The sequence below is a fragment of the Elephas maximus genome, chromosome 1, assembly GCF_024166365.1.
Source record: "Elephas maximus indicus isolate mEleMax1 chromosome 1, mEleMax1 primary haplotype, whole genome shotgun sequence".
Taxonomy (NCBI): domain Eukaryota; kingdom Metazoa; phylum Chordata; class Mammalia; order Proboscidea; family Elephantidae; genus Elephas; species Elephas maximus.
Window position 1 is genome coordinate 110,702,093 of NC_064819.1, and position 21,000 is coordinate 110,723,092.

At 44.8% G+C, this 21,000-nt stretch overlaps 1 protein-coding gene across 3 annotated transcripts in view; it reads right to left on the reverse strand.

The window, feature by feature from the left end:
• Nucleotides 1-19,237, reverse strand: part of CLIC5 (chloride intracellular channel 5) — a 128,967-nt gene extending 109,730 nt beyond the window's left edge. The window contains exons 1-2 of one of the 3 annotated variants that reach the window (XM_049893536.1): nt 18,774-19,237; nt 16,810-16,886 (exon numbers count right to left, since the gene is read on the reverse strand). In XM_049893536.1, coding sequence (XP_049749493.1) covers nt 16,810-16,875 — 66 coding nt within the window. In that variant the 5' untranslated portion in view covers nt 16,876-16,886; nt 18,774-19,237. Of the gene's footprint in view, nt 1-16,809; nt 16,887-17,785; nt 17,923-18,773 lie in introns of those variants that run through there. The other 2 variants (XM_049893539.1, XM_049893543.1) reach the window with 2 other exon arrangements.
• Nucleotides 19,238-21,000: the final 1,763 nt, after the last annotated feature.

Consider the following 21,000-nt stretch of genomic DNA (forward strand, 5'->3'; position numbering starts at 1 on the left):
CACAGAAAGAAACTATCTTGGCCAGCTACAAGAGAGGGGATGACTGGGGAGGGGAAATCACTAACTAGATAGTAGTCAAGTGTTAATCTTGGTGAAGGGAAAGATAGTATACAACACTGGGGAAGTCAGCACGACTTGACCAAGGCAAACTCATAGAAGCTTCATAGACACATCCAAACACCCTGAGGGACTGAGTTACTGATGCTGAAAGCTGGGGACCATGTTCATGGGAGTCATCTAGGTCAATTGGCATAACAAAGTTTATAAAGAAAATGTTCTACATTCCACTTTGATGAGCACTGTTGAGGTCTTAAAAGTTTGTGAGCGGCCATCTAAGATACTTCTACTGATCCCAGACCGTTCAGAGCAAAGGAGAATGAAGAAAACCAAAGACACATTAGTCCAAAGGATGAATGGACCACAACTATCACAGCCTTCACCAGCATGACACCAGAACAACTGGATGGTGCCTGGCTACCACCACTGCAACAGGGATCACAACAGAGGGTCCTAGACGGAGCAGAAGAAAAACTTAGAACAAAATTCAAATTCACAAAAAAAAGAGCAGACTTACTGATCTGAAAGAGACTAGAAGAATCCCTGAGATTATGGCCCCTGAACACCCTTGGAAGTCAGAGCTGAAGCCACTCCCAAAGTTCACTCTTCAGCCGAAGATTAGACAGGCATATAAAACCGACAATGACACACGTGAAGAACATGCTTCTTAGTTCAATCATGTATACAAGACCAAAAGGGCAACACCTGCCCAAAAGCAATGACGAGAAGGCAGGAAGGGACAGGAAAAATGGATGGATGGAAACACGGAATTAGGGTGTGGAAAGGGAGAGTGTTGACACACCATGGGGATTGCAACCAATGCTACAAAACAACTTGTGTATGAATTGTTGAATGAGAAACTAATTTGCTCTGTAAAGTTTCACCTAAAGCACAATTTTAAAAAAAGACTGTCCCTTCAGCCCCATTCACCAGGCAGATGGCACTGGCCTCTTTGGTCACTCCTTTAGGGAAGTGACAGGTTAGGAGTACTTATAAGCTGTGTCCATCACCCATCTGTCATTTTTTCATACTGTGGTGGCTTGAGTGTCGCTGTGATGCTGGAAGCTATACCACCAGCATTTCAAACACCATCAGGGTCACCCATGGTGACAGGTTTCAGCAGAGCTTTTGGACTAAGACCAGGAAAAAAGGCCTGGAAATCTACTTCCAAAAATCAGCCAATGAAAACCCTGTGGATAACAACAGAACATTGTCCAATAAAGTGCTGGAAGACCAGTCCTTCAGGTTGCAAGGCAACAATGGACTCAAATGTAACGATGATCATGAAAATGACACAGGACCAGGTGACATTTTGTTCTGTTGTACTTAAGGTTCCCATGAGTCAGGGCCAATGGCAAATGACAACAAAACAACATTAGCTTTGTGACCTTAGACAAGCCACTTAAGCCATAGGTGCCTCAGTTTCCTCATCTATATAATGGGAATACTAATAAGAGTACTTAATACACAGAGTTATTATGGGGAATAAATGATAAATATAAGTAAAGCAGTTAGAATGCACACAGTAAGCATTTAATAAATGTTAGCAGTTATTACCATCATTCTTTTCCCTTGAAGAAGGCTCTCAGAAAATACTGTAACTTGATTTCACTTGGTGAACAGGTTTCACTTTGGCTGCACTTGAGGAGACGGGGAAGGGTGAGAAAGAACTCACAGTGTGGTATACCTTTACCTCAGCTTCCCCTACACTAGTGCCATGAGACAGATGATTCAGTGCTCATAAAAAGCCCTATGTCCTATCTCAGGATACATTTTTATCAATACCTATTAAGATCATCTTATAGAATTTATTGGGATTATAAAATAAACATTGGACGTTAAATATCCTCCTAGGACATTCTAGGTGCTCAAACTAGGTATTATAATTAATGTCATGAGACCTATAAGACTTCAAAGAAGGTTCTGTTTTACAATTTTTCTTAAAAGAAATACCAATCTGGGTTCTTAGTTACAAATCACAGAGCTCACTCTAGCTAATTTAAGCAGGAAAGGAATTGGGCTGGAAAGCCAGTTCCTGACTTCCATTTTGAAGAAGCTGGGCCCATAGGAAGGATGTTCAAATGGTGCCAAGCAGTGATGAATTGGAACAAGTGTCCGATATGTAAGTCAATATATAAACCGGTAAGAATACCCCACAGATAAGGAACATATAAATAATGAGCAAAAGTGCCCTCTTATTATTACTTGTTGGCATAGGAAAAAAACAATTTTCAGTCATATCATGGCATCTGAGATGGCTGAAAAAGAAGGCCTTAAATATAAGAAAACCAGGCCTGCAGACAGACCAACATACACAATGAAACTGGCTAACCTTAAAGTTAACCAAAATCAGTCAACAAAAGTCAAAGATCATAAGTGGATTCCATGAATTTTCACAATTTGAATTGAGACCAGAATCCAGCAGGCCCAGGATTGTGGTTCCATCTATTTCGTAGTTGAAAAAATTCTCTAGAGAGGCCAAGTGTCCTAGTCCAGGTCACAGGGAAGTCAAGGGCAGAAACTACTTTGAGTGTTTACCATTGGGAATGCTTGGCTTCATAAGGAAACATTCTCTTTCTCGAGAAATCTGCCTTCTGGAACAGTTTTCTGAGGCATTAAAGATTGCCTTGTCTGTTTGAATGGCTTACCTGTTTCAGTCAGTGTACAAAATTGGGTTGGAAATAAGGAAAATATGCCACTTTTTCACCTGGCAACACCCCTGGGTAGGCCCGGTTGCACCTTCCCACTGCCAGGTGGCCATTTCCCAGCACACGTATGTCAGGGCGCTGCCCAGGGAAGCAGCATGTGTCAGCAGCACATGGCTTAGCGGGAGCCAGGCCAAACAGTAAACATCAAGAGGATCATTTGACAGGACAACACCCCAAGTGCAAGGATAGTAGGAAAAAGTGTGGTGAAAGCAGGGAAAGAGTTCTGTCCATGTGTAACTCTCCCCACCAGAACCTGAGTTCCATGACCACTGAAAACCTTTTCATGGTCCTGGCTCTGTGGCAGCCAATAAAGTCTTGAGCCTCAGACTCTGTGAATGTTTCATCATGGGCAGAATAGGAATCCTAATAACTTGGATTCACACAGGAACATGCTCCAAGAAATTTAGAATGCTTCGTCTTACAACTCAGTGCCTGGGCCACCAGACCTCAATGCTTGGTGGATTGACCTGCAACAGAGGAATGGAGCTGCCTCCACTGAAGGCAGCTTCTCCAACCTCATCACCAATTATAGTGAAGGCCAAGTGCACAGCTCTGGGCACCACACCACATTCAGTTCAATTCCCTGTGGGTTGGGCACCCAGGCCAGGAATCAGCCTGCCACTTATTTTTATAAATAATGTTTTTTTGGAACATGGTCATGCCCATTTGTTTATGAAATGTCTAGGGCTGCTTTCATGCTCCAACGGCAGAGCTGAGTAGTTGTAAAACAGACTGTACAGCCTACGAATTCTAAAATTTTTACCATGTGGTCCTTTACAGAAAAAAATTTGCTGACCCCCGACCTAGGTTATGAAAGCTCCAAGTTCCCCTCACCAAGTAGATTGTAAACTCCTTATGGGCAGAATTGTTTTGGAGCCTCCCACAGGAGAGCACAGTGCTCAGGAAACAGCAGAATCAAAGAACTAACTTTTAGAGCTAGAAGGGACCTCAGATGTCAATTCATCCAATCCCTTTACTTTAGAGATGAAGAAACCCAAGTGACCAGTCCAAAATAACAGAATAGCAGGAAGCAGAACCAAAATTCAGGTTTTCTGAACTTCCCTGTGTTATTCTTATTCAGCAAATATTTAGTGAATATGGAACACACACAAAGATATATATGGATTTACATAGCAATAATATCATTTGTTGAGTAATGGTGTTCTCCGAACAATATATGGATGTAGGTGTTTCAGACTAGGACCTCAACTCTCATGAGAAAAAATACATGTGTTCAATGAAACAATAATAAAATGGTAGCACACACACTCCTTTGTTGGAACCAGCCAGTCACGAGGAGGGGATCCATCTGTGATCTGTGACTTCAGGGTAACCATCTGCACTAGGCAAGTCCTATTTATCTGAACCCAACTGAAGGAAATCAGTGCCAAGCTCTGTGAGAACAGCCATGGCATGTTGACCTTCATCTTCCATCCTGGGCCTCTTTTTCCAGCTCCTTATTGTGGTCCCTTATGACCATCCTTCCTCCACATCACGAGCCCTTTGTCAAAACTCTGAGCATCTGGTAACTAGTCCTTTTCCCTCTTTTAGTGATGTCTGATTACACACCGAGAGGTAATGCTTCACTTAAAAGTGTTAACCAACCAGGCAATTCCCACTTAGAGCTGTTTATCGCCCACCCTGGAATGAAAGGTGCCTCGCCCTTGGTAGAGTAATTCTTGGCACACAGATTGAGAAATATTTTTGCAAAGCAATAGGCCTTGATAAGCTTCATAGCGTCATTTAGGATGACCCAAAGAGAGGGAGAGGCCAGAAGGGGAATAGTCCATGGGTTTTCCCTAGTGGCGTCCTTGCTCTCCTGGAGCTGGGTAGAAGATGTCAAGAGAGGGTCCTGGGTCCTGATGGGGGTGGAGAACTCAGGATCCCTTCATCACCACTTTCTCCTTCTAGAATCTGCTTTGGCAACAATTTTGGGTGGATGGGGGTAGTTGACTTTCTCCCTCTTCTCTGCCTGAGCTTAACTGGGATTCTCCCCTCATGCTCCACCCCTTAATTGAACCCCAGGTCCTCCCTTGCCTGTGCTGCAAAATTCCACTTAATGCCTTCCCAATACCAGGTCCCTTGTTGTGAGCTCTCATAGCCCCATGCTTGCGCTGGGTTACAGGCCTACTGCATTTCCAGTTGCTCCCTTCTCTCTCCACTCCCAAGTTGCAAGTTCTTCCAGGGCCCAGACTGCGGCTGCCTTATGCACTGCCTTATTTCCTCACTGGGCGCAGAGTCTGGCACCTGGCAGCCTCGATAAACAGTTGATATGTGGAAAGCTGTATTTCAAGCCCCTCTGACTTTAATTTAACTATTTTTAAATATTAATGTACATTAAAATACGTGGTTTTGGAGTCAGTCAGCCCTGGGTTTGAATTCCAACTCTGCCACTTCCCATGGGACCCTGAGCACAAAACTTAACCTTTCCTAACCATGGATTTCTCATCTGTAACACTCACAGTGATACCTACTTCAGGGTATCACTGTAAAGGATTAGTGATACTGAATTAAATAGACGGCCTAGCTCATCGTCTAGTGCACAATAGTAGATGCTCAACAAATTGTATGTGTTGTAATGCCTTCCATGGTCTTGCTACCTTTGGCCCTGTCAGGTGTCTCTCAGAATGATTCAGAAAGGGCCAACTCTCGAGGTTGGGTCGCAATGGAATGAACTGCAGCCAATGGCTCTATTCTCAACCCTGTTTGCTGTGTGGCAATAATAACAGTTTAACCTCTCTGGACTTTGATATTCCATTAGGAAAAGCACCTTCAGGTCCTTGGAACCTGTTAGTATCTTGTCAGGCGTCAGTGAAATGCACTGAATTTCATGAATAACATTTTTCTTTTTATTCTTTTAATTTATTATTGTTTTTCACCTTTGTAGTGCCCTGGAAAATTGTATATGCATTCATATAACTTACATACAATTATATACACATACATACTTATAGATATGTGTGTGTGTGTGTGTGTGTGTGTGTGTATACGCATATTTTTTTAATTGTGGGATTTTACCATATATCTGTAAGGGCCTAAATCTTAGTAACGGAGTAAAAGCTGAGTGAGATAAACATAAATTTCTTTCAAGTTGAGGCAGAGGAGTAACTAAGGCATGGCAGGTAGGGCGTGTGCCCTGGGCTTCCCTTCAGGAGAGGAGCTAATGAATAGTCTCTATTGGCCACCGATGTTTCCATCGCCAGCTGTGAGACATCATTCAGCAACTTAAAACTAATTCAGCAAATTAAAACTAATTGCCATAGGCATTATTTTCTGTAGATAGGCCCCCGAATCAATGGCTTTATCTTTCCAAAGATAAAGCTTACCCTGGAATCCTGACTGAGTTGGTCGGACCAATGGCAAATTGGCAAAGGGTCAAAGCCTGCCTTTGGTAGCCACCCCCATATTGCACATCCGGTACCCCATTTACTCCCTGCTCTGACAGACATCCAACGCAGTACATGCAGTGCTCCATCGGTATGCAGGACTCCCGGTCTCTCTCTACCCTGTCCTTCTGTTCCTCTTCCCTCTGCCTATCGACCTGATTAAGAAGGCCCAGCTAATGTGTCAGCTGGGGCTACTGGGTATTCATATATAGCCCATTCAGAGTAACATACTTAAATTTTAAAAAGGATCTCTGGGGGGAAATTCCTTAAACCAAAGAAGTTGATCAAATGGCACACACGACAGAAAAGTGGGAAGGTGGTTTGGGAACAGAAGGGTCTTTAAGCAGCTCTAATTCACCCTTTATGGTAGTTGCCTAGTTTCCTTAAGTGTAGAGATCTGGCCTTGACCTTGGGCTATTCATTGTGACCTATGGAGACTTAAGGAAAGGCAAAACCTTGATCATCCTTCTCTAGCTAGCCATTATTTAAAAAAAAAAAAAAAAGCCTCCTGCTTCACCACTCAGTACCTTCTCTTCATAAAGCTGAGGGTTTGGGTGAAGTAAGGCAGTAGAAAGTACAGGTCCTGATGCCAAGGCCTGGATTTGAAGCCAGGTTCCACTATATCTCAGCTCTGTGGCCTTGGTCAGGTAACTCAATCTCTCTGAGATTCCTCAACTGTAAATTGGGGGTAATAACAGGACTTACCCCACAGAATTAAAGGAGTCGATGTAGAAGGCACTCAGAACCAAACTGGAGCATAGCCACCATTAGTATTTGGTTTCTGAACTGATTCTCTGACTTCTGAAAATGCAAAGAATCTCACAGGACCAAAGAGGAGTGGAGAACGAGAACTGGTTCAAAGACCACAGTTTTCCTACTTCATAAGTCACTTCGGTTCCCCCTTGTCTCTCTCACCTTTTCTCCCTACCATCCCCTCAGTCTCTGTCCCAACATTTCCACTTCAAGCACATTATATTTGGGGGATCGGGATGAGCAGCTGTGCAAAAAAGTAAGCCCATGGCTGTTGTTATTATAACTTTGTAGTCTGCAGAGCAGACTCCCAGGTCAAGGGTCAATATTTAGGATGACAGGAAAACTATGTATATGGGGTGCTCCACTCCCCACATTTCTCTCCCATGTGCTATAACAGCGCTTTAAATTTCCACCATTAGACTCAGGTCTTTGGGTTCAGGACTCTCCATAGCCCTTGGTGAGGCTAAAGGCAGTGCTCCCTTAACTGGACTATGCATCAGAGTCAACTAGACACTTGTTAAAATTACAGATGTCTGGGACTCCTTCCCCTAAAGACTCTGATTCATAATTGGCTGGAATTTGGCAAGTGTCCCAGTGGTTCTTATGACCATGCAAGGCTGGGAAACCTGGTTCTGGTGGAATGTGCTCAGGATCTTGGGTTCCTCCCAAGCTTGTAGAGAAGAACACAATATTCAGTCCCTGACAAGTCATCTTGTTCTTCCCCACAAAGACCTTGTAAAGATAGAACCAGATAATAGATTAAAAAAATGTTTCAGAAACTTTATAAAAGTGCATCAATAATATTTTAAGGAAGTATGGGAAATAAGGTTGGGAAAGGGGTGTGAGCCTAGTTGGACTGTCTTCAATAACAGTTTGAGGAGTTTGAACTTGGTCTAACAGGTAGGGGAGTGGCTGTGGTAACGAGGGTATTCTAGGAAGACTAAGATAATGGTATTAAACATGCTGGACTAGAGGTGAGAGGTTGCAGGCAGATACCATATTAGAGGTTGATGAGACAATGTAGTGGTAGGTAACTAGGAAATAAATAACAATTTCCATGGGTAAGATTGGCTTGTTCACCAAATCTGCTTCTTTTTTTTCCTAGGAACATAGCTAGATGGCACTTCCCATGCTCCTTTGCAGATAGGAATAGCCACATGACTGAGTTCAGGAATATGGAAAGTGGGTGGAAGTGATCTGCCCACATCCAGGCATCTGCCACAGAAACCCTGGTGGCATAATGGTTAAGAGTTACAGCTGCTAACCATAAAGGTAGGCAGTTCGAACCCACCAGACACTCCTTGGAAACCATATGAGACAGTTCTACTCTGTCCTACAGGGTCACTGTGAGGCAAAATCAACTTGACGGCAATGGGTAGGTAGACAGCTACCACACAAACCCCTGCTGTGATCCTCCACCCTTGGTTTCCCCCTGTGCTGAATAAGGACTTGACAGTGAACCTAAGGGGTAGCAGAGCTACAAGGTAGAAAGAGCCCGAGATGGCAAGGCTACTCACCAAACACCAGCATTGAGTGATTATGTGAACAAGTTGATGGGCTGGTGTTTCAGCAGTTGGTTTCTACTGACCAATACAGTACTGTACATCTGAACAGTGAAAACTTTAGTTTACAAAAGTACTTCATATTTCCTGTCTTATTTGATCTCCAAAATAATCCTGCAATATGGATCAGATCCCTGTTTTACTCATGAAATACCTGAATAAGGAGAGGTCACATCACTTTCCCCACATGGCTCCCCTTGCCCAGAGTCCTGTGATCAGGCCCTGCCTAGAACCCCTTACTTCTACAGGAAAAATTAGAGGTATTTGTGATAAAAAAAATAAAAATATAAAAACCAAAGACATATGTCTCTTTTGATTTCTGAGGTGAACTCCAAAGACCTATGGATCCTGTATTTTATGATATAGCTACAAAATGCCACAGAATCAAAATGTGAAAATAAATAAAAAGCAGATGAGATTCCCACCCCCTCCGGCTACCCCTAGACACACCTGCTGTGTTTACTGGGTCTCTGCTTCCAATATGCCCGCTGTCTGCCTTAGGAAGCGGAGGAGTGCACTGAGGGGAGAGGAGCCTTGGGTTGAATCAAAAAACTGTACCTGTTGCCATGACAACCTCCCCAATTGGATTTTAAAGAAAGTGTCACTGGAACATAGTTTTCAAGTCCTCTTCATTCTACGTAATGGGTTCCCAGTTGGATTTCATTTACTGCATACACCCTTCCCACCTCCACCTTTTGTGTTATTTTTCTAGTCTGTTACTTTCTCCCTTAACTATATAATAATGATAAACAGAAGTGAAAAACATCACCTTAGAGTCCACAGAGGTTGACAAAGGGTATAAGGTAACCAGCACCTACTCCTACACATCAAAGTCCTGTGGGTAATCACAGACACACTGCAAAGACCTCCCACTTCAAAATCTCTCTCTCCTCAGTGCAACAGGGACAGGCACACCATCTTCAGATAATTAACCACTTCAATCTCTTTTAAAATATAATTGTCCCACAAGCATATAGTAGCACATTCAATTTCTACTGTATAAATAAAAGTCCAGATTGCTCAGCTTGCCTTCAGAGGAGCCTCATGATCCAACCCTAGCTAATATTTCCATTCCTTTCCGACACCCCTTCAAACCCTTTGTGCCAGAGCCAAGCAGAACTCTTAGTTCTTCTGGGGCACATGCTGACATTTCTTGCCTCTGAGTCACTATTCACACAATTACCTTCTCCTGAGACAGTATATTTATTTTCTACCTCATTGATTGCTTCCTTATCACCTTTGCTAGCTCCTCTAGGGCCTCATTCCTCCCTCTCAATGGGCATTCCCTAAAGCATAGTCCTTATTTCTTTACTCCTTCTCTACGTTTCCTCCTCCAGGGAACTTATTTTTCACCTGTAGCTCTAAGCATAAGTCCAAACCCATATGCCTGGCCCCAACCTTCCTCTTTTCTCATTTCTGATTCTCCAGCACTTTAGCGGATATCTGCACTTGACTGATTTGCCATCACCTCAAGCGAAACATTTCTAAAACTAGAATATTATTTTTATTAACAACAACAACAACTCCTTTCCTCACGGACCTATTTCCATCAACTCATGAGATTTCAAAGTTAAAAAGAACCTTATAACTTAAGCCCCATTAGTTTATCTAAACTCAATCTACTAACAACATTTTAGACAGTAATTGTCAAGCCCATCAATGATATTACCATTCAAAATATGGAAACTTATTTCTCCAGAGGCGAGTTTCTCATAAAACTACTGAATCTTAAGTTTTGGTGTCCCCATATGTTTGCACAAGCTTTTTCCAAGGCCCATACCTATTTTTGTATTCATATCCATCTCCCACAGCGTACTTTCACAGCATCCTCTTCCTGCCACAACATCATCTTCCTTTCGTACTCTTCCTATCACTCCCTAACAGGGCCACTGGAGTACCTTCCTCATTGGCTTCTGCCTCAAAACAAAAAAAGACTCCCCTTATTCTAATGTGGTCACAATAAACACACCATAATAACAACAGCAAAAACAGCAGCACCTTAAATTTTATCTCACTTCTCTTCCTTAAATCCATGTAGCATGCATTTCAATATGTTAGACTGAGAATTTAACTGCTAAGAGGGGGCCACAGTAGATAACTTCTAAGAGGTTTTCCCAAACCTGAAATTCTATCCCTTTATGATTATTGACCCCATTTACAGAAAAAGAAACATGATCTTAAGGAAAACCATGCAACCAGTGTGAGGCAGAGCCAGACCGGGGGTCCATGAGTTCACTGATCTCACCATATTACACAACCCACCATCTGAACTTTTCTAAACACAGACTTCATCAAGCCCCTACCCTGGGCAGAAACTTCTGGTTACTCCCTATTATAAGCAAACAGAAACCACTTGCCTGCCATTCAAGACCTCCTCTCCCTCTCTGTGTGCGTGCTTTTGTTGTTGCTTTTTTTCCTATCTTATTTCCAATTGTGTCCCTCTGTATACCAACCTTATACAACCACTAGGCCCTGTACTTCCTCACTTTCATACTATCACCGGGCCTAATGTGGTTACCCACTCTTGGTCACCACTGTGAACCCATGAGTATTATTCAAGGCACAACTTAAATTCCAACTCCCTTCCAACTAGACGTGGAGAACTCTTCAGGCCACACTGGTCTCTTCACCTGTAGCTCTCATTTATATTCCCATCACTCATGTGGCACTGAACTGAAACTTGTTTGCATTTTCACTCTCCAGATGCAAGCTCTTGGACTACCGGGACCTCATCTTCTCCTTAGATCCCTCCACTTCACCTTTCACAGGCCTTGGCACAGAGGAGGTGCTTCATAAGCACTTTCGCTAATTGGTTAATTGACTGATTGTCTTCAATCCCCTAACTCCCTATGTTCTTTATCTTACTAATAACTCTTTCAAGCTTCACTTTTAAAATTACTTGTCACTCCTACATTGTAAAAAAAATTACAAAGAAAAATTACAAAAGAAAGATCAAAAACATTCCTATCCTCTCCTTTTATGTTTATTTGTGGTCAGTATGGGATAATTCATGTTAATAAGCCTATTTGCCTCAACTTCCTCCATCCTATAAAATGCTTGCTTCATGGGGACCATACTTCATTTTACCCTTGTTAATGCCCACTGAACAATTCAGCCTTATTTACCTGTGGTCTGGGCTAGTGGTTCTAGGTCTGTGTTGAGCCTCAGAACCACCTAGGTAGCTTTTTAAGGATACAGATACCAGGGCCTTACCCTGACCACCTGAATCTGAATCCCTGGGCAAGTGCATGATAAAGAAGCTTTGCAGTAAATTTTTCATGCTCCAAAAGCCAGGAACCATTGGCCTAGCCATTGTGCACCACTGAATGCTACAATAAATATAATTCAAAGAATCTGGCCACACTAGCCATGCTAAAGAGTACTTCCAGGGGTTAACAACTGTCTTTCTTTTTTTTCAAGGAAGAATTCATTTCATTTCTGATGGCAGAATATCTACTTCATTTATCCTTAAAGAATTTCACGTCTCAGAACTAAGAGAGTCCCTTAAGGAAAACAAAAACTTCTGAGGCAGGTTTTCACTCAGGCAAGGGGCAGAGAAATTTCCCCTAAAGTTAGAGCTGACCCCTCAGAATGCAAGCAGTGTCAGATCTAGGATGCCCTGAGTGAAGCAAGCCCTGTTATAGTGCACATCTTCAGGAAACCCATACTTATCCACCTTAACCTGTTGCCATGGAGTCGATTCCAACCCATGGTAACCCATGTGTTACAGAGTAGAACTGAGCTCCATAGGGTATTTCTAGCCTCTGTCTTTGATGATGAAGATAACTGAGGATGTCTCCTGCATAACAGTTTTAAAAGATACAATATGTTGAGAATATATTATGTACTAGATTCTTTCCCAACAGTCCAGATAGATAATATATGTGAGTGTGTATTCTCTGTGAAAGCAATTATTGCTCTGCAGAACTGGAAGGTTGCTGGGGGATTGGTGGAAAATTTTGTATAGAGAGCCCAGGGATCCTCTTGAAGCCAAAGGACCTAGACCTCAGTGCCCTAGGGTCAAAGGTATAGGCATCTTTCAAGTGAGCCTGGGAGGTCCTGACCAGAGCCCAGTGACAGGAAACGGAATGAAGCCCCTGAAATAACTCTTTCACGGGGTTGAAAGGGCAGCGGATGAGGCATCCCAGTCCAGCCATCCCAGAGGGCTTAAAGAACAGCTACCGGGAAGCTCCCTTGGATGCAGGAGCACTGTCAGGAGGAATCCACTTTCCCTGAGCTTTGAAGAACTCAACAGAAGGGTCAGAGATCTTGACCAGCCCTGCTGTCAAGCACAACCACATTGTTTAAGACAGTGGCCTCTGGCGGCCTCCAGCTTCATGGAGCGGCAGCCTAGTCAGAGGTATTCAGCTTCAGTGAGGGTAGCACTGTTCTCTGGGTCCACATAGTCTGAGTCCTGGTTCCAGCCATGAGGCAGGAGCAGACATGTGTCTCTGAGTCTTGGGCACATCAAGGGAGGGAAGTCCAAGAGCTTGGGCTTATAACTGGGCTACGTGGGGCCTACAGAGGAGGCCTTACTTATACCCTAGATTTGTACACAGCTCATTCTATGCTCACACCAACCCTATGAAATATGTACTGCTGTTATCAGTATTGCACTGGTAAAAGGACTATGGCCCAGAGGGGTCAAGCAGCCTGTCCTAGACCACACAGCTAGTAAGGCAGGACTGCCTAACATGCAAGGCCACCTTTTTCACCATGCGTCCTGCCACCACTAACACGGGCCCAGTACCTGATGACTCAAAGGAAACCAGCAATGAAAACTTTTGACCCCACTGGCTCTCTAAATTGAGGAACTCTTCCTCTGGATGGGGAGGGCTGACACATAGAGAAGCAACACAAATCAATCAGAAGATAGGAGCTGACATCAGGAGAGAGAACTTTAGCATCTGCAAAGCCAAAGCCATCACTCCCACTGTCCTGCAAGGCCCCTGGAATATGTGTCATTTGACCTTCTGACACCAGGACTCCCAGGAATGCGTTACCAGGGAAGGAAGTACTGACTGGCCTATCAGCGCAGATGAAATTGTACGTTGGATTATTTACGGCAGACTAAAACCTGGAGCTAGTGGAAAAGAAAAACACAGTGGCTTCATGTGATGAAGGGAATTTCAAAAGTCTAATGAGCCCATGCTTAGGTGAGCTGCCCGAGATGGCCAGGCAGCCAAGTGGGCAGCTTGGGGAATGATAGAGAACATCATAAGATTCAATCCCATTTGTGACTAGAAGTCAGATGATCACACCACAGGTCATCATGACTTGACTTGTGCCCTTAACTATTGTCAAAGCCTTTCAGGTTACTCAGCAAATGAAATCACCAGTCATTTCCACTGGACAATCTGCCAGGCTCTACTTTATTTTCCCGACACAGAATTGATGATTATTTGACTAGAGGGATGCCACACGCTGACTGTTCTGGAGTCCCTTGGATACAGTTTTAGTCCATCAGCATCTATTAACTGAGCACTGAATGGATGCAAGTCCTCTATCAACAGTAGTCCTGACCAGGTTGTCCTAGAGCCTTTGGAAGGTCTGGAAATTAATCTGCAGTAGAGAGGCCACCGGGCGTCCCTGGGTGGCGCAAATGGTTAATGCCTCCGGCTGCTCGCCAAAAGGTTGGAGGTTCGAGGCCACCCAGAAGTGCCTTGGAAGAAAGCCCTGGTGATCTCCTTCAGAAAAATCAGCCACGAAAACTCTATGAGTCACAATTCTACTCTGACACACATAGGGTCACCGTGAGTTGGAATCAACTTGACAGCCTATCGTCTATTTAGTAATAGACAGGCTGCCCACTTTAGCCATGGCAGGAGCTGCCCGCTATTGGACTCGCCTCTGATTATGACTCAGTGGCTCTCCACCATAGCTGCACGCTGAGATCACCCAGGGGCAGAGGTAAAACAATGTGTCTGTGTCCCACCTATGGAGACTATGATGTAATTGACCAGGGAAGCAGCCTGGCATCAGGAGTTTTTAAAATCTTCACAGCTGATTTGAATATTTGAATATGTAGCCATCTTCATGGAAACCACTGGTTTCTCTTGAAACCCTTGCCTCTGGCCCAAGAGATATTTGTTACTAATTTGCCTGTCATAGTCACTTTGCTTTTGTAGATTTCTACATCTGGAGCCTAGCAATGGAACTGGGGTGGAGAAGGCTATATAGATGGGAGGAATACCTTACCTAATACGTCCAGCACATTCTGTGCTTGTCTTTCCAAATCACTTTCTGTTTTGCTTTACTTCTTTGTTCTTTTTTCTTTGAATAAGCTACACTCCCCACCATTATCAATGCTCTAGCCTGTTGTCCTCCCTTCCTGATCAAAGTCCAAACTGCATATGATCTCATTTATTCTCAAAATATCCCAAGTGAGGGAGGAGCCAGGCCTTTGTTCCCTAAAGCATATCAGGGACATGCAGATCCAGGAAGGTTCTATCTGCTACGGATCTCATATCATTTTTGAAGTCAGTGTGTTTACAGCCATTTTCAATTTACAAAGTGCTTTCACTTTTTTCTTCACTTATATGTCCCCGTGGACTCCTCACAGCAAGTCTGTGATGACTATTTTCATAACTAGAGTGGCTCCACATCCTGATTTCCCGTAAACAAAGCCCGGTACTCCAGTCTAATCATTGGGAGCACCCCCTTTTACTCTCAAAGTATCTTGGCTTAGGTAATAAATTATGTGGTCTTTCAGTTTATAGCCTTCTTCTTGTTTTAAGAGGAGGCTCATAGAAGTTAAATAATTTGTTCAGAGTCATTAATTAGAGGCAGAGGCAAGACTTGAACTCAATTCCCTTTTCTCCAAATCTCTGCCCCCCTCCACTCCCATCCACCGTATCACAGAACAGTGGAATCAGAGTGATCTAATCTAACACTTCTTATTATCATTAAAGAAACTAAAAATTGATCTCTTAAAAGTCTTCATTAGAATGTAGATGTTCTTTGGGAGGGAAAGACTTGGAGTGCAGAGCAGGGCAGGGTGACAGTCTCTGGGAAAGCTCGTTATTGACACATCAGATTAGAAAATTATAAATAATTATCATCTTGGATGGTATTTGAGAGCCTAAATTGGCAAAACAAGGTACAAAGCCAACCCGTTGCCATCAAGTCTATTCTGACTCATAGCAACCCTATAGGACAGAGTAGAACTGCCCCATAGAGTCTCCACGGAGTGGCTGGTGGATTCGAACTGCCATTATTTTGGTTAGCAGCCTGAGCTCTTAGCCACTGCACCACCAGAGTGCCAATAAAATACAAGGCCCAGCAAATGGGTATTTAGGAAAAAGCAAGAAATTTAGAGTTTAAAATGTTAGATTTGAGGAGTGGTCAGAATCTTATTTGCTGTGTCTGTTGTTGTGTGTTGTTAATTCTGCCTCATAGCGACCCTAGGGCACAGTAGAATTGCACCATAGAATTTCCTAGGCTTCTGTAAATCTTTACAGAAGCAGATTGCCAGGTCTTTTCTCCCACAGAGTGGCTGGTTGGGTTTGAACCAGTAATCTCTAGGTTAGCAGCCAAGCATTTTAACCATTGTGCCACCAGGGCTCCTTTTATTTGCTGTCTACCTCTGGGCATTTCACACACGCTTGCTGAGCGCATGTGTTGTCCAATCATAAAACGGGACTACTCATCATGTTGATTTCCCTGGGTCATTACACAACGAGAGCAAACTGCCATTCTTTACGAAGGGCTTTCACTACACTAAGGCTCAGGATACCACTGTTAGCCAGGATTATTTATTTTCTCCATTTTCACACGAGTGAACCAAGGCTCGTGAACAAGGATGATGAGTATCAAATGAGGTATATGAGCTCCACAAATTCTAAAATGTGGCCATTTATTATTAGTAGTAGTAATAGATAATGATTACCAATTGACGTAGGAGAGAAGTGAATGTCCTTGAAACTCCCTGGGCAACTGAGGTTTAGGATGGCAGACAGGGGCCAGGTGGACAGGTTGTGGTGGGGGTAAGGGTCCCCTCCATGGGGTGCTGAAGATGACCAGCAATAGTGACTGTAACTGGCTGGGGCCCACTCTGGGTGGCTTCATAGAAACTCACTCGCCCTGCCCTACAAATCGCACCTCGGTTAACTGACACTTTCTACAAGAAGGACTTTCTCTTTATGGGAATCATATAGGTTTGAGAAACTTCAAACTTTGGAAAAGCCTGAATCTGTAAATCAGGACGTCGCTTCCCTGCTATGAAACAGTCCGAGGCCTGGTCAGTGTCTTCATTTCACAATATTTCCAGCCTTTACTTGTCCCTGTGATGACAACCCACCAGAAGTTCAGAGAGGAGAGACGGAATCAAAATAGCTTTCCTACCTGATGTTTTGTTCTTCCCATCACTTTGGTTTTTGAGCTAACCGTGAAGGCCTGCCTGGCTCTCATGGATTGCTTTCCTTTAGGGAAAAACAAATCACAACACAGGCATTTTAGAATTCTTTGGGGGCACTGGGGACTGTGCAGTGAGCTTTTTGTATAAATGGAGAAAGCCTCCAAAGCTGCCAACGCAAAATTGCAAAGGTGCAGATAGAATTGGCCTCCACGCCTAGTGGTGGGGCCAAGAGCTCCTTTGGCTCTAAAGGGCCAATTTGTGTTTCAAATATCTTTCAGGAACCTGACACCCTGAAACTACCTACTCCCAGGGGATCTGAGTGAGGTCCTAGAATAGCTTTCTTCAAGGAGAGCAGCAAGGCTCATCGCTTTTTTAAAGCTTCCCTTATTCACTCCCTAGACTGCAGGCCTGGACGTGGGGGTTAAGGGCACCTCCTGACTGCCCTATGGTCCAGCACTGCCCAGCTCAGCCACAGGACACAGACTCAGAGAGATACGACTGTGTCTGCCAGACTACCTGGAAATCCTGCCCTGAGAGGTCCCGGTAATCACACGAAAGCAACAGAGGTAACTAAACAGCCTGAGGAGCATAAGTGTCAGTAAATTACCAGCATGATTTTTATGGATAATTTTGAAAACTAAATACAAAGGATGTACAACGCATTAGAAGAAGTTTCGCAGACGGAAGGCTGGGCCAACCGGGATGGGTCACTTCTTAAGTGTAAAATAAGTCACAACTGATATTATGTTGTTAGGAGTCAAAATATATCAAAGACCAAAAGGTTGTTATCAAGGTTTGTCTAGAACTTAACAACTTCTGCAAAAATCTCTAATTATTTAATTAGCTGATAGATAGGGCCCCTTTTCACAAAACGAAGTCTTCTCCATTCCAGAGTATATGTGCATTTTAAATTCAGCCAGAAGGCCCCTGGCAGACACCAAGGACTCTTCCCATCTCACTTACCTGTATATTTCTAGGAAAACTTTGCACTCTAAGGGCCTTTTTTCCCCCGATTTTTGAAAGGTCTTGACATACGGGCAGCCTGCTGAGTCCCCATCCCCCAAGTCCTGGCCACTCTCTCTGCTCAGTCCTGGAGGCAACGCTCCTGAGGCCTCAGGTTTCCAGGCTTCTGCGGTGTCGACTCTGAGGACTGATCAAATGTTTCTTTCTCATTACACCAGCGGACTGGAAACGCTGCCTCTGGCCTCCATCCTCCCTCCCGCAGGTCACAAATGAAGTACAGGAGCTTTGACGCTAGCCCGTTTCTGCACAGGCAGTAAGGCGATTTAATTTTGCACTGTACCCCTGCATCCCAGTCTGCCCCGGGCTGACCGGGAGCTTTTCCTTATTACCGAACCCACAGCATTTCCTGATACTACACTGCCTACTTAGACTTTTGACAATAACATCAGGGAAGAGGTGTTCGTTTTCTGCTTCGCAGGCCACAAAGCAAGAAAATACCTATGTTTTCCATTGCTTTTATTTTAGCTCTAAGTAAAAGAGAATTTTAAGAAGTATGTTATTTTTTGTTTGCACAACTTAATTATATCAATAATGTTTCCTTCTCTCCTACTCCCTCTCTCCCCGCCCCATTTTAGAAAAAAGAGTCACGGGCGCAGGCTCTTGCCATCTCCCTACACCGGGAGATGCCCTTCAGGACAAGCCAGAAGCGCGCTCAGCCCGGGCTCTGAACCCGTCCGGCAGCGGGTTTGACAAACTGCCCGCCGAGTCTTCAAGAAGACAGCCACCTGCCGAATTGCACCTGAGTCCATTTGTCCCGGGAGCCCGGAGGCGAGGCGCTGGGTTGTGGAAAGGGCACCTAGGGGACCGCGAGGGTCCTGTGCTGCCGTCCCTGGGGAGGGTACGGAGTCCCAGCGCTGTCTGCGCCCAGGACACGTGAGCCGGCTGGAGGCGCGGCAGGTGCGCGCTGGGCTCCGGGACGTCGACCTACCTTCACGAAGAGCTCGATCTCGGGGTCCCTGTCGTCCCCGTTAGCCGTCACCGAGTCCGTCATGCTGTCTACGCCCAGGACCACCGTCCCGGGCCTGGGAGGCACCACCTCTGCGACGCCCAGGCCAGCGCTCTGCACTCCTGTTCCTGCCCAGCGAGGCCCCTCTTCAGAGCTGTGTTTAATTTTTTTTTTTTTTTTTAATTATCTATTTCTCAAGCCAGGGACAGCGGTGGCTGAGAGATGAATGCCCCAGGTAATCACAAGAAAAAAAAAAAAAAAAGCCAGGAGGGGAAAGGGGGCAAGGGGTAAAGTCGGGTTCAGGGGTGGCAGCAGGTCCTGGGAGCAACAAGTGCCAGGCTGCCGGGAGGTGTCACGGTGTCACAGGATCCGCGCCTGTCAGAGATCCCGCGGCCGCAGCCAACGCGCCCAAAATAGACGGTGGCCGGGGGCGGGGTCAGCCCGGGCGGCGGGGCGCTGCGCCCCGGGAGTGCCGGCCTCCTTGGCCTCCGCCCCCGCCCAGAGACCGGCTAGGACAGGAGGCGCCGACTGAGCGGATCCCCAGACGGCCACCAAGGCCAAGGGGGTGGCAGAGGGGGCACGAGGGGAGGAGGAGAGAAGAGAGGGGATGGCTTTACCGTCTTCTGTTTTTTTTAGTAAAGCATCAGCCTCTCCAAGTTACTCTACTACCAGCGTTACCCACTTGAAAAGCCCCTTCTTCCCTTAGAGATGCTCCAGATGGGGGGGTAGCTGAGGGGTACAGGGGAGGGACGGAAAGGACCCCGAAAACAGGGCATTTGCTATCCTAGCGCTGAACAAATGGAGTAGGGCATGGCAGAGGGGTGGGGCAGGAGAAGCTGGTAACCAGCACGTCAGGCAACGGGGTCAGGTGCAGCCAGAGCCAAGTATCCGTGTCTTTTATTCAGCCTTATGTGTTTGCTTGCTTCCCCTTTCCTTCTTATTCTCCCCCCTCCCCTCTCCTCTTCTTTCCCCTCATTTCTGTTCTTTTCTCTCTTTTTTCTTTTTAGTGAAGTATGGTACACAGAGAAGTGCATACATTTATGATGTGTACAGTTCAATGAATGTTCAGAAGTTGAGCCCACCCATGTAACCAGCTGAAGAAACAAAATGTTTAGCTACGTCCCCTCCCCAGGGTAACTATTATCCTGACTTCCAACAGCACAGATTAGTTTTGCATGGAATCTTACATATATATACAGTACCCTGGTAACTGGCTTCTTTGCTCACCATTGTGTTTGTGAGGTTCATCCATTCAGATGTGTGTAGTTGGAGACCATCCATTTTCATTGCCACAATTTATTTATCCGCTTCTGTTGATGGACCTTATGTGATATGGATCCAAAAAACCACAGCCATAGAGTTAATTCTGACTCACGGCAAACCCACAGGGTTTCCAAGGCTGTAAATCTCTACAGAAGCAGATGCCACATCTTTCTCCTGTGGAGCTACTGGTGGTTTTGATCAGCCAACCTTTCGATCAGCAGCCGATTGATCGCTTTAATCACCGAGCCACCAGGACTCCTGTGGTATGGATACTGGGGCTATAAACATTTTATCTATGTATCAATCAAATGGAGTCTCTGAGTGGCATAAACAATTAAGCACTCCACTACTAGCCAAAAGGTTGGCGGTTCAAACCCACCCCGATGCACCCTGGAAGATAGGCCTGGTGATCTGCTTCTGAAAGATCACAGTTTTGAAAGCCCTGTGGAGAAGTTCTACTCTGCACACATGGGGTGACCATGAGTCAGAATTAACTGGACAACAACTAACAACCAAAAAACTGAAAACCAAACCTGTTGCCATCAAGTCGATTCCAACTCATAGGACAGAGTAGAGCTGCCCCATAGAGTTTCCAAGGAACTCCTGGTGGATTTGAACTGCTGCCCTTTTGGTTAGCAGCTGTAGCACTTAACCACTGTGCCACCAGGGTTTCCGAAGTAACAACAACAATAACCTATCAGCATCATTTGGTAAACACATGAACTCTTTTCTGTTGGGTTTTGTGGCATTTATATTAACTAAACATTAAAGAGTTTAGTCTTTGCCCTCAGATCCTGAGATATAATCTCTAAAAAAAACCTTGGAATTTAAGTATCTTCAAGAAGGACTTCAGACCACAGATAACTAACAGGCTAGGTGAAATGTTGAGGTGGCCCTGGGGTAGGGGCTGGCCAGGCCAGAAACACCCACTTCATGATCACCTCGT